This window comes from Centruroides sculpturatus, unplaced genomic scaffold (genome assembly GCF_000671375.1).
Source record: "Centruroides sculpturatus isolate CEXI.00-Female unplaced genomic scaffold, Cexi_2.0 scaffold42, whole genome shotgun sequence".
In the NCBI taxonomy this organism is placed as follows: domain Eukaryota; kingdom Metazoa; phylum Arthropoda; class Arachnida; order Scorpiones; family Buthidae; genus Centruroides; species Centruroides sculpturatus.
In genome coordinates this window covers 693200-708431 of record NW_019384399.1, presented here as the reverse complement: position 1 = coordinate 708431, position 15232 = coordinate 693200, and the positions used below count along the sequence as shown (strand labels likewise).

Below are 15232 nucleotides of genomic sequence, written 5' to 3'. Positions count from 1 at the left end.
GGGCATTATTTTATTCTTTCTAAAATAAAGTTTTATATTACAAACATAAAAAACTTAACAATTTTTATTATTTTTAATTAAGGATTAAATGTAAAAGTATCTAGAATTATTCTTATTCTAACATTACACAGGATACATAGAATAAATTATAAAAATCATCATATTATTACAAAATAATGATATTTATTCAAATTAAAACAAATAGAAGTTGTTTAAATTACTCTGAGTATATTTTTATTTAAATAAATATAAAGACTAGTAAGAATAAAATAAAAAATTCATTTAGTACACAAGATAAAAACTTGTAAAATGCAATAATAATTTATAGTACAGGATTTCTATTAGATGTCAAAACTGATGTGCTATTATTGAAATATCTTTCAAAACTAACTGGAAACCTAAATCAGTTTCCTTCAATATCATTTTTATAACTCAGTGGATGATGTATGAAACAATTTTCTCAGAATATCAAAAGTGGCTCTTAAATAATTTTATAAAAATATAAACATATATAAACCTGATTTTTAGATTAATGCCAAATGATTGCCAGATTACATTGGGTTATACTACTGCTACTAATTACTAATTAAATGCCTAGTAATTTAGCATAGAGGTAGGCATTAGGTGCCATCTCTTGATAAATTTAATAATTAATTTAGAAGGTTCTAGAAGAAAAGAATTGACCCAAAGTGGGACTCAAACCCACAATTCCTACTTGTCATGCAGATGTATTCCTAGTTATACAACCCAGACCTCCATCCAATCTTCACTTCTAGAACTATTAATTTAGATATAATCATATTGGTTACTCATGGAACCAACTGGGAACTATGATTAAATTATATCTAAATTAATAGTTCTGGAAATGAAGATCAAAAGAAGTTCCAGGTAGCATAACTGGCAACATGTTCACATGGTAAGTGGAAATTGTAGGTTGCATCTCATTTTGGGCTGATTTTTTTCTTCTAGAATCTTTAAATTAATTATTAAATTTATCAAGAGATGGCACCTAACACCTACTTCTAGGCCAAATTACTTGATATTTAATTAGCAATCAGTAGCATTATTATAGCCTGAAGTAATCTGGCAATTATTTATTATTATTAAGTCAATTATTAAGTCATTTTATGTTTGTTATGTTAATAAATCTTCTTAACAATACAGTAGTCTCGAAAACTCAGCCTAATGTGGACTGAAGGGTGGCAGAGTTTGTTAAAATGCCGGATTATCTGGAATGGGGTTAAAAAAATAAGTATGAGTGTTTCCTCAGAAAATACTGTACTGTACTTGTATGTATTGTTTACTTGAGAGTAAAACAGAGAATAAACTGCCCAAATACCCTTAAACAAAGGAAAAAGTACATACTTTATGAAGGCATTGAGCCTTTATTACATGAAAATGAAAATTAATGAATACACTGTGTACAATAATTTACCTGATAAAACAGACCTCAGAAAAATACTTTATGAGGCATAAAGCTGTCTATAATGAAAATTAATTAACTAAGGATTTTTTTGCCCTGCCAGGGTGTGGCCGAGCTATCCGGACTGCCGGGTTATCAAGTGCCGAGTTCTCGAGACTCTACTGTAGCAAAATTTTTATTTGTAGGATGAATGCAAAAACAAAAAGACATCAACAGATCCATTCACTTCTACTTATGAATATAGTGTTATTACTATCTGTTTTTACTATTTGTTGTCCTTCAATAAATATCTCAAACATATCTTAAACGAAAATCAACTTGAAACTTAGCTTAAGATGTTTTAGCCTATATAATAACAATTAATAGTATCTGACTGTGACAGATCAACAAAAAGACTGAAAGTTCGGATTATAAAGATAATACTGGACTGAATAGCCCCACAGAAAGTTTAATTTTTAATTTCAAGTATTAATGGAGCAAACCTGGATTATGAAGTGCGTAATTATTGACCATTACAATATTACATTTAATATTTACTTCTTATACTGTACTATTAATGAGTGTGACTGAGTGTTTGAAATTGAATAATTTTTTAATATACTAGTTTCAGCCATTGTAAGTCAAGAGTCATAAATTGATGATTGATTGTATTTTATTTTTCCAGATTTTAAACTTTAATTGAACTACTTTAAAAAGATTTTATTAATTTATTTCTTGGATTTGACAATACTTTTTAATTATTAAAAGTCCTAATAAATTACATCATTTTATTCTTGACACACTGAGAAAGCAAATAAAGAATGACACAAATTTATACAATATATATGAGAAACTGTTTTGGCCAATAAAATACTATACTATATTATATTATACACCACTGCAAATTATAGTTAGGAAATTATAGTAATTGTATTAAAAATTTCACAAATGTTAAACAAATATGTTAGTAATAAAACCTATTAGCAGCAAATATGATGATAATTTATTTTTATCAAATAATAAAATATACAAATCAACAATATCATCTTTTTTATTTATGAGAATAATTAGTTTGTTAAAATACATTTGAAAACTTAAAGAAACAGATCAGAAATATATTTAAAATGGAGATATTTTCAATTTATCCCATCATATTTTGTATTTATACCAATACAAAATGTCATTTATTGTCAACATCAAAGACAATTATATATGTTAACTTTTATATACAGTTTGAAAAGCCAAATGAAAAACTGTGTGATCAATAGAAACATCAATTTTAAATGATCTTTGATATTTCACACAAAGCTCATTTTGTTATTAACATTTTACTTACATTATTTTTTAAAATTATAAATAAAAAGTTTGATAGGATTTTTTCAAGTAACAAACTAACCTGTACGAGTACAAAATATCGCTTTTTCCATTTTTTCCACACTTGTTTTCCTTGGGCAAATAAGTAACTGAAATTAACACATTAAAAAATTTTAAAAAAACTTAACAAAAACTTCCACAGATGACTTTTTATACTTAAACTTTACAGATATAGATATTCATTATTTTAAATTGTATTTTAATTCAAATTTGTATAATTTAAAGAAATTATGTTCCACTATCATTTATTTTTACTTTTACATTAAAATGAAAATGGCAAAAATAATTAAATACAAAAAAAAAATGAAATGAGATAAAAACTGATAAATAGTTAATTATTTAAAAAATATTTTTATGGTTAAATCAAATTACTTTTTCCATTAAACAGATGCCAAGATATATATCAAATTATAGAAATATATATGAATGCTTATCAATTAACATTAACTTAATCAGTACTTTTATACTTATCATATATTTAAAATAAATAATGCAATTTCCTTCATGTTCAAACATTCAGCTTATGAGAAGTTGCATTTATGAGGAATTTTATTTAATACCTTTCTTCAGATTATAAGCAATTACAAGGATTTTTTTGTACTTATGAGAAACAAGATCTCTCCCATTCACCTATTAATGTGCACCTTACACTCACCTTCTGCATCAGTAGCATATCTCTGTAAACTTTTATTTTATTTTTTAATTCTGTTTTTTGGACACTAAGAAGACCTCTTTTACGTGTCCATCAAAAAAAGAGGCCTTCCATCCATCATAGAATCCATCTTACAAGAGGATTTTCAGGAACATATTACTCTCTTAAAAGCTGAGGAAGTGTGTGTTTCATTTTTATCAGGTAAAATAACAATTTTGACAATTTGTTAAATACTATTTTACATTTAAACATTTAAAAAAATGTTAACATATTCACAAAATCAAGTTAAATTATGAACTTTTGCTAAATAAAATAATTCATTCATACTAATCTGTTCATCTCCAGTATTAAGATATTTCATCTATAATTATTTTTATTTTAACAACAACAAATATCATATATTTAAACTTGCTTTTTGAATTTCATGGCCACTTGTGTTGATTTTAACAATATATAACATTCTTTGAAGTATCAAAATGTTTGAAAAATATTTAGTACAATATTAATTAAAATTAAAAGCAATGTAATTCAGAAAAATATAATAGATATAAAACAGAAAAAAATGTAGTACAAATTAAAAGAAAATTGTATATTTTTAAATTTATCAATATGAACTTGATTTAATAACATCATCAGCTAATTATTATATATTATATCAGTCTCAAATTAATGAACAATATTTATTTACTGTAAAAATAAAATATCTTTTATTTTAAAAATGATAAAATTAACACTTACCCACAGTGTTTCATGTTTTGAGGTTTATCCATGCGGACAGTGATTTTAATACGCAGATCTTGATCTGGAACATTTTTTGGTACTATCATTTTATACCATTCTGGAGATTTTGGGCTTAAAGGAGTTGGTTTAATAATTACCTAAAATAAATATAAATGTTATTTATATTTATTGAAAAATTTTACTTTTTATTAATTTATATTATTTCTAACAAATGTTTTAGAATAAACCTACAAGAGAAAATATGCAAATGAAACTTACTTTCCTGTTTAAAACACAATATAAAATCAAATACATTTATTCTTTCATTGTTGCTTAACAAATAGATGGATCAAAATCAGAATACAGTAAAATATCAGTATGAAAAAATTGAAGGATCACATAGGTCCTGCACAGCAGCAAGCTATTGCCTTTACCACAAAGTTTGACCATCTTGCCTAGTCCATTTGTAACAAAGTTTATTGTCAGCAGCTGATGTGCAAAGTAGACAACAGTGACACTTATAATCATACTCCTTCTCTAGTTTAGCTATTGTTTGTTGCTGAAATAAGTCTGTAATTTTATATTACATGTATAATCAAAATTTTTCCCACAAATTCCTAAATTATGTCATAGCATTCTAATATGATAGCTAATATATCATTTTATCATGGAAAGGCACAGGCTTTACATTTTCTTGCACCTAAAATGGTAATCTCTGATTCATCTTCTACTGTATTAGATGAAGTCAAAAATACGATCTTAGATAATTGTATAGCAATGACACTATACTACAAATCAGATTGAAAATTATGACAAATTTGTGTTTTCATGTAAACATTAATGCAGAATCCATTGATGATGAAAGATCAGTAATCAAAAAAAATCTTACTGAAACTACAACACAAAAATATAAATAAATAATGCCTTTATAATGGTCCAGCAAAAACATTTAATTCTCTAAGAACGTTTTCGACCGATTTTAGTGGACATTATCAGTTATTCCAATATTAAAAAGAACAAAGTATTCGAAACTACGTAATACAAAATTAAATAAAATTAAACTGCGTTTGCACAGAGCAACGGACAAACCTTTGTAGGTTATTCATATTACAAAAACATAAAATACTAAAGTAAACAAATAAACCTAAATAAATAAAAGTGCCGTCATCATGGATATATATATATTAGTCTGCGTTATTATAAAATGACTTCCAAGCAGAGGCCAATCTCTCTGCATCTCTGTGATTAATACATTCCGAGGTTATATGCGCTTTATGTATTTCTATTTTTTCAAGATGCCTCACTGCCTGCAAAGATCTCGTGGCTTTAATGATTGCCGCACGAACTCAGTATACGGTTATATTGTGTTGTTTGGCAAATGCCGCCAGAACAGTACTATCGATGTTCTTACTCACAGAATATTTATGCTCATTTATCCTTTGTTTTAAACTCCGCATAAATGAGCATAAATATTCTGTGAGTAGGAACATCGATAGTACTGTTCTGGCAGCATTTGCCAAACAACACAATATATCCGTATACTGAGATCGTGCGGCAATCATTAAAGCCATGAGATCTTTGCAGGCAGTGAGGCATCTTGAAAAAATAGAAATACATAAAGCGCATATAACCTCGGAATGTATTAATCACAGAGATGCAGAGAGATTGGCCTCTGCTTGGAAGTCATTTTATAATAACGCAGGTTAATATATATATCCATGATGACGGCACTTTTATTCTTTTATTTATTTAGGTTTATTTGTTTACTTTAGTATTTTATGTTTTTGTAATATGAATAACCTACAAAGGTTTTTCCGTTGCTCTGTGCAAACGCAGTTTAATTTTATATTACGTAGTTTCGAATACTTTGTTCTTTTTAATATTGGAATAACTGATAATGTCCACTAAAATTGGTCGAAAACGTTCTTAGAGAATTAAATGTTTTTGCTGGACCGTTATAAAGGTGTTATTTATTTATATTATTGAAAGATCAGTAATTTAGAAATTTCACTATAATACAAATAACAACAATGCTATTTTATGAGAGGTCTGTTTATTTCTTCCTATTAACCATTTAAATCCAATTGAGTAGATTATAACATTTGAATATTGAATCTCCAATAGAACATTCAACTTTAGTAATGAACTAATGGAGCTTGAAAAATGTTTAAGACCTGTATATAAAATAACCATTCTTGTTGTATATCTAGACTGTAGGGTCAAGATTCATTAAAATGATAATTTTCTTTTATAAAAAACTGAGTTTTTATTTTATTAAACTGAAATCTTTATTACAATGACATTTATTACATTGAACCATTTTTACATTAAAATATATAGTAAATTGGGAGAGAATTGAAAATAAATTTGTTATACCAGCATTTGTAACAATAAAATTTTATTATACTGTATATACAGTGACAAATTTTTATGTAAGTGAAAGAATCAAAAAGCATTAGAGCCATAAAATCTGGTAAAGAAAATATTTTGCTAGCACAAAGTGCTTTGGATAGAAACTTAATTGTTTCATGAAATTATGTAGAAGTATTGGAAATCTTTAGGCTGGATAAAGAAGCAATACAGCATAGAAGTCTCATTATGCATTTAGATAGCAGTATGCAAGCGTTGTTGTGGTAATTTCTCCCACTCCTCTGTATGGATAAGCAATGGGACAACACAGTAATGGTGAATTACATTCAGCAATGTATTTTCTGAGAGTATCCTTGAATGTATTTTAGGATTTAAATCTGAGAGCATGCTAGCCAACATATCATTGGTGCACAAGAATACTGACTCAAAAAAATAGTTCTTCTAGAACAGCCACTTAAAAGTTTCTTGTTTCCTGCACGGCTTTGTCATGATCTTGGATTTTTAAAATTTTCAAATCTATTTTGGAAATAAATATTAGTCTTCATTCTTCCATATAAAAATATAGGGAGTTTGCTATACATTTCTACAATAAACTCGAAATTGGAAATTTTTGAGTTGTGTCACTATTCTTCTGCACCAATGATATATGATGAATATTCTCACTTTCTAGAAGTTCATCCACTGCTGCTGTACAGTATGGTTGGCCTGTCTTATTCATGAAAATGAATTGTTCACCCACAACACCATAGAACATTCAAATTTGGTGAAGCCAAGAAGCCAATCCATATCAAGCCCAGTATCACTGTATCTATCACTTTTCATAATGTTTGTTGGATTATTAGTGATGCTATGTTGTTTTGTGCCAGATCAGCAAACATTCAGAATTTGATAAGAAACTAAAATTACTCATTTGTAACCAAACCTGGTACTTGTGTTATGCTGACCAATTTCTATAGGTGCAAAATCATTGCAAATCTATTGTATGGTAATTTTTGGACATAGGAACATATTATACTAATCTTTAGGCATATAGTATTCCTTTGCCCAAATGTCTTGCAATATTTTTCCAATGATATCTGCATACCCTTGCTTGCATATAACTGAGTTAAAATCTGATTTGCAATACTGTATTGATTGTTTTGCTGTGAGCAGTATGTTTTAGTCTTCCCATTTAGTAGTAGAGCAAAGATGATTTAACTAATCTAATGTGTGTTCATGTTTCTGAAAACTTTGACAGGAATTTGGAAACAACATTATGAGAAACTCCAAACTCTCTAGAGACAAACTTTCTTCAGTTTTCCAATAACTTACCTTGGGTAAAATCAGCTAGATTAAAAAAATCTAATCTTTGTGCCATAAAAAAATGATGGAACTGATAACAAACAGAGGCAATTAAATGTCTCCCAACTGTAACACATTTAACTAATCCATTTGTTTTATATCATCTCAATTGCTATACTGTAACATCAACTGTGAGTGAAAATTTTACAGAAGCATTCAATTTCTATCACTCCTCAGTGCCATACATTATCCCAAAAGGACTGATGAATTAAGTTGCATATTTTTTCAATATCATATTTGTTCTTAAGTTTTAGACACCAGTGTACATATATTTATATGAGTTAATATGAAATTTATTTTTCTTATGGTCATCTTATAAGTTAGTTTAATTCATCATGCTTATTAGATTATAGTTGTCTGTGAAGAAAAATATTTGCCAAGTGCAAATATGTATTTTTTTTTTTTTTCATACACTACTATAAGATACCAAGTGCAAATTTCCTATCATATTTCTCAGAAAAAAAACATTTCATTGTGACCAATTTAGAATGAAATATGATAGAAAAACTAAATAATTCTATTAAATCAAAAATTATATTCAGAATTATTGCTAATAACACAAAACAACCCAATTTAATTATTAATGCCAAACAAACTGCTAGATTATTCATTGAGCTGTAACAAATCTAATTTAAGACTAGATATAAACAATTTGGCTACAGGTAGACAGTTAAACCACCTTCTAATGATAAATTTAATAATTAGAAATAAATTTAATTTATTGGGTTGTTTGGAAAGTAATTTCGTTTTTTTTCTGTGGAAAAACACACAATATTTTTATAATAAATAAATATTTTATTGAATTATATATCAACCATTTTGGTGAAATCCCTGTTGTCATCATTTCTGGTAGTAGCATGATTTCACATTCATAAAAGTTTTGATCGTTGCTTACAAAAAACCGATCCAAGTGATTTTTGACATTGCCATTTCAAGTAAATGTATTACAGTTAAAAAAAATTAGTATAGACTGGAACAAGTAATAATCTGAGTGTGCTCGATCTGGCAAATATGGTTGGTATGATAGCACATCCCATCTATAACAGTTTCTGACGAGTTACCAAACTTGTGCGAAATTTGACATTATCGTGGTAAACACTACACCTGTTTTGTTGATCAATTCTGGCCGCCTTTTCTGTTTGGTGATATTACTCAATTTGTTAACTCAATGGCAGTACACTTTCGAATCAATTGTTAAATTGTCTAGTAGAAGTTCTAAAAAAAAAAATTTTCCTTAAAATCTCACCAAAGAGAGCATCTCTCTAAGAACATGTGGAACCCATATATCGAGCTTTGAAACAAAACCAATTTGTTTCAAGTAATCATAAGCAGTTCAATTCGACAGATTTAATTTCTTAGTGATTCACGTGTTGTTATTCTGCAGTTTGCTTCAATCAGTACTTTTATTTTGTTTTCATTGGCTTCAACTGGCAATCCAGAACATGGTGCATCTTCAATATTGAAATTGCCAAAACAAAATTTTGTAAACCAGTTTTGGCACTGTCATTCTGTCAATACATCATCTTCATACATGTCACACAATTTTTTTCTTACTTGAACAGCATTCTTACCTTTACGGTAATAAAAGAGTAAAATATGCCAAAAATGCTGCTTTTGACCTTCCATATTTGATGGGACACAAAAAATAAACTATTGCACAAAATCAAACAAAATTTTTTACATATAAGCCTTAAAATGCTAGCTACCAAAATATATAATGCTAATGTGGTTTAGAATGAAAATGGCAGGAAAAATACAACTAATCCGTCTAGTGATAAAAAAAAAAACAAAATTACTTTCCAAACAACCCAATAAATTTAGAGTATTCTGGAAGAAAAGATCAGCATAGAGCAGTACTCAAACCTGCAACTCTTGCTTGTTGTGTAATATGCTGCAGTTACACTACTTGATCCTATCTGATCTTCACTTCCAAAACTAGTAATTATTTAACTAATTTAGATATAACCATACTAGTCACTCATTGTTAATAATATAAAGTATTTTTACCTTTCCTAATTCTTTATCATCTAAACTCAATAAACCTGGGCTCTCTGTATATAATTTTATTTTAACTATAGGTAAAGGATGTGTGGTGGTGAAATCCCCTTGTGTATCCCACCTGTAAAAAGAAATATTCATTCAAATATATGTATATATTTATTATATGACATAAAATCAAAATTATTGCAATTCTTATTCTTAAATTTAATTCTTAAGATACATTGATGCATTTCTTTACAGTTAATATTGTATATAAATATGATTTGGATTTTAAAAAATTGTTCTCCTAAAATTTTAACCATAAAATAATGATTCTATAAATCACAGAAAAAGACAAACCAGTAATCATAATAACTTTTCATTCATATTACAAGCACTTCACTGTAGAAAAAATTAGTGAAGCAATGCTCTAATAAAATGGTCTTGAATATTCTATTTGTATTACTTGACCATTTTACTTAGAACAGTGAAAGTAGGTATAAGTATCTACAGTTTATTTTCAATTATTTTTCTTCATGTTTAGTTATATGAGCAAAAAATCATTTTTATTGAGATTGTCTAAAATTTCCCTTCTAGTATAGAATGACAATTTGTTGGTTGATAATATACAAAAATTGAATAATTATGCCATCTATTTTAAGATTAATTTATAAAAAATGTTCAAATAAAAACTGTTGATATAACTGATTAATGAAAACTAGAAACTTCTTAAAAATATATTATCACCAAAAGTCAGAATTTTATTTATTTTTCATTTAATGAATTTTAAAGAAAACAATACAGTTGTCAATAACTTAAAAATAAATAAAGATAACTAAGATAATTTTATTCTCAGTCTATATTTTCAGCATAATACTGTTTATTTTAAAAACAAATATCTCAATATAGAGTAAGCTTGCAAATAAACAGATTAAAGAAAAATTAATATATGACAGATTAAGCAATCTATTAAATTTGGTTTATCAAATATATTAAAATTGAAGAATGTTCTTCTGATAAAATATCTGACTATACAATTTGGTTATTAGATTAAGTGTAAAACATGAATAAGAGTGAAATATTAAACAATAATAATGAGATTTAACTTTGAGCATTTTTGATAAATTGGTCAATGTTTTTGTTTTGAATACATATACAGTAGAGCCTTGATTATCTGACTCAATTGGGGACGGGTTGGTCGAATAATTGAAAAGTCGGATAACCGAAAAGTATGAAAAAATCCATTATTAGTGTAGTATATTATTATATCCCATGTAATTAGTATATTAGTATATCGCTATTAACCTACTTCGCGTTGAATTTTCATCGATGTTAAACGTAACAAAAATTTTTAAAAATAATAATAGTCGCTATTCTATCGTTAAAAATTAGAAAATTAAGCCTCGTTTAAATACTGGCTCCCTTTCATGGTCGAATGAGTGTTGCCAGCTAAAACACGTAAAAATAATATTAAAGTAGCCAAGGCATAGCCAAATATTGTAGCGCCACATCACTAGCGGACATTTGAAATTTGCTGACTAGGACGGTCAGTTAACCGAGGTGTCGGTTAATCGGGGGTCAGATAATCGAGGCTCTACTGTATCCTGTCAAGTAATACAGTCAAATCTTGTTTATACACTTTTGAAGAGAACTGAGGAAAATATCATAAAAGTGAGAAAATATACAAATGAAACTACTTTTGATTGTTTTCAGATAAATACAATCATCAAACATGCAATTAGGTTTTATTATTATTTTTAACTCTCTCTGTCCTACGGGCACTAAGAGGGACTCTTTTAGCAAGCCCATTATGGGTTCAGCCAGGCCCTCAATGGGAAGCCCAAGTAGATTAGGGATGTGCCTGACATATCTGGATGAACCACTCCCCCCTTGAAAAATTCCTGGAGATTTTTCAACCTGTCTGAATTCAATCCTGGGTCTCTGAGAGCAGTAGGCTGCCACATTGATTGCTCAGAAATCCAGCCATCTATCAATTGTGACATTGTCACAATGTTGGGTTACAGCTTTTCATTACAATGTTCTCAATTTTAGTAGTGCCTTGCACCTGTACATTATACTTTTCCCATTAACAATAGTCATGCCAGTCATCTAACACTGTTCAGAGGTAAATTTTTGAATTGAAGTAACATGACTTCTTTTGCAAACAGAAAATTTGTATATAGTTAATCAGGCCTCTGGCTTGTAAGCTTTCCATTTATGGTCTCAACTTTCATCTATTGAATTCCATTCTCAAGAGTAAGGAAAAACAGAGACAAACAGATGGATGCCAGTGGGAATTTATAGGTCTACAATTTTTGAAAAGTATGGAAAGCAGCCCAAAAAGCATGGAATGGCACAAATTAACACTGTACAACTGAATTTGTATGTGTAATTCTTAAAAACGAATTTTCACTTTATTATATTTATAATACATTTGAACAATATATAAAAAGAAAAGGGTAGAATTGTGTAAAATTATATCATATACTTTTAAGAAATTGACCAAGTTTTGTTTGTTTGTTATTTTTTTTAATAGACAGCACCAGTATGTGACAAGTTTATTAAAAAAAATAACTTCTGATGAAACTCCAGTCAAGTAAAAGAATAAAAAGTGACATTCTAAAGATTAACTCATGCTGAAAGTGAACAGTGAAAACAAATGAGAAACCATAAAGTGAATTCACTTAGTAAAATTAGTTCACATTACAAAACCTGAAAAAATAAACATTTTCAATGTTTTGGACTGGAGAAGAGATTTGCTAAATGAAAAATTCATTCAAAACAGCATTATGTTTCATATTATTCACTCGTCATATGATGTTGATTTGTTGTCAATGTGGACTAACCTTAAGTGAATACATAATATGTTTTTTCATTTTTTTAATAATCACTTTTTTCCATTTCAAAGTAAATAATGATGTAGCCACACAGGAGTAATGTTTCCAACACTAACATTCACTTCTCTTTTGTCCCTTGCTCTCTGCTAGCACAAGTTTAAAAGCATAGAGTATAAAAAATAGCAATAAGTAGTTAATTACTAAATGGCCAACTGCTTATTACTATTTTTATATGCAAATCAGACTACATGAACAACCATGAGGTAAAGAAGAGTAAAATTTAATACTTGTTTTGGCCCCTTCTTTTTTCATTTAGCATTATCATGCATAACACTGGTTTGCATACGACATGCAAGGAGCTGCTCATACTGATATAGCAACTCCTTGCATAATAATGCATTGCTAAAGATCTTATAGTATTGAGTTTTTATAGTAGCCTGCCTACCTATATAAGCCTGCATAGGCTTATATAGGTAGGCAGCCAACAATGTGGACCCAAGCTCAGAAATCTCTAGTTATATCCTTGCTAATAATACTTTTTGTTTATTTTACTATCAAAATACGTTGTCTACTAAACTTTGAAATCACATATAATGTGTAAGGGAAAAAAAAAGTACTGTAGGATGCTGAGAAATATGACATATAAGTGTGAAATCATATAAATGAAAAATGTATAACTTAAGTGTTTTATAATGGAGAAAAAATACCATGCAAAAAGTATTTAATGCATAATTGCAAACAGTGTATAGTAAAACTGAGAAACATATATAAATTGGGTTTGACTATATAATTGAATGTGTACACAGATACATATGTGGGTCATTCAATAAGTCCTTAGAAAATCCAATAGATGACACTCGTAGCCTCAAAAATGGTGCATTTTTAGTAAGCATCATGACTCACTAGACAGTTGTGAAAGACTCAGTCATATCCATCACATGGTTTAATTTTTATTGTCAATTGAAGAAAAACTTGTTTATTTAGAAAAATGGAAAAAGTGAGTTTCAAGTGGTGATTAAACACTTATATTTAAAAGGCTTAACACCAAAAGAGATCAAAGCTGAGTTAGATGAAGTTCATGGCACATCTGCTCCTGTGTTTGCAACTGTTTACAATTAGGTAAATGAGTTCAAACACGGCCGTACATCCACAAAAGATGAACATTGTTCGGGACATCCAGTGGAAGTGACTATTCCCAAAATGATTGACAAAATCCATGATATGGTTTTGAGTGATCGACGAATCAAAGTGCGCAAAATAGTTGAGGCCACAGGCATATTGCAAGGTACAGTGTTTTCAATTTTGCACAAAAAATTGGGCGTGAAAAAAATCTTGGCAAGATGGGTGCCGTGTTTGCTCTCAGTGGAGAATAAACGTAATCGTGTGGTCGACTTTGAGGCTATTTTGGCACTTTTTCGTTGCATTCCTGATGAGTTTCTGCATCGATACATAACTGTGGATGAAACATATCCATGTTTCGTCCACAGTTATTCCAGAGACAAAAGAACACTACTATACTCCAGAGACAAAAGAACAGTCAAAACAGTGGGGTTTTGAAGGCAAAAGGACTCCAAAGAAAGTGAAGACAGTGAAATTGGCCAGGAAGGTGATGGCCACGGTTTTTTGGGATACACGCGGAATTATCTACATTAATTACTTGGAAAAAGGAAAACAATAAATGGAGAGTATTATGCGTTGTTATTGCACCGATTGAGCAAAGAAATCAAAGAAAAACGTCCTCATTTGAAAAAGAAAAAGATCCTCTTCCATCAAGACAATGCATGGGTGCACACCTGTGCAGTTTCGATGGCCAAAATCATGGAATTAAAGTTTGAATTATTACAACATCCATCATTTCACCAGATTTGGCCCCCAGTGACTTTTTTTATTTCCGAACTTAAAAAATGGCTCGGCGGACAACGATTCACGTCAAACGAGATGGTCATTGCCCAAAGAGATGCCTATTTTGAGGACCTTCCAAAATCTTACTTTTTAGATGGCTTAAGAAAGTTGGAGAAACGCTTGGAAAAGTTGGAGAAATGCTTGGTTAAAGGAGATTATGTTAAAAAATAAAAAAAAATCTACCTAAAGTAACTTGTTTTTCTATCTTTTTCTAAGGATTTATTGAACGACCCTCATATATAAGTGCTGTATATATAAGCATAAAATAGAAATTTTAAAATTATTTTTTAGATTTAAAATTAAGGTTTTATAATATTTATTTATGGAAAAAAAAAATGTAATTTAAAATTCCTTACATGGGTTTTGATGCTTCAGCATGATCTGTTTGCAACTTCTCACCACCTTCAACTTCCATTGTACAATATACAATTCTATTTGGTGCTAATGATTTTAATCCTTTTACTTCCATTACTACAACCTGATTAAAAATTTTTTTATTTAACAATGATTAACAATTTATCGAATTTCTATATTAAACAAAACATACTTACTTCTAAAGTAAAAGATAATACTATATCAAGTTTTGATAACATTGTTTCACCATCTTCACTAAGACCCTCTTTTGATAAAGATGATTGACTTCTACATATATGA

General features: G+C 28.8%; 1 protein-coding gene across 1 annotated transcript in view; it reads right to left on the bottom strand.

The window, feature by feature from the left end:
- Nucleotides 1-15232, bottom strand: part of LOC111618562 (calcium-dependent secretion activator 1-like) — a 120097-nt gene that overhangs the window by 72861 nt on the left and 32004 nt on the right. The window contains exons 7-11 of the mRNA XM_023360122.1: nt 15130-15220; nt 14935-15056; nt 9867-9978; nt 4167-4306; nt 2799-2865 (exon numbers count right to left, since the gene is read on the bottom strand). Coding sequence (XP_023215890.1) covers nt 2799-2865; nt 4167-4306; nt 9867-9978; nt 14935-15056; nt 15130-15220 — 532 coding nt within the window. The remainder of the gene's footprint in view (nt 1-2798; nt 2866-4166; nt 4307-9866; nt 9979-14934; nt 15057-15129; nt 15221-15232) is intronic.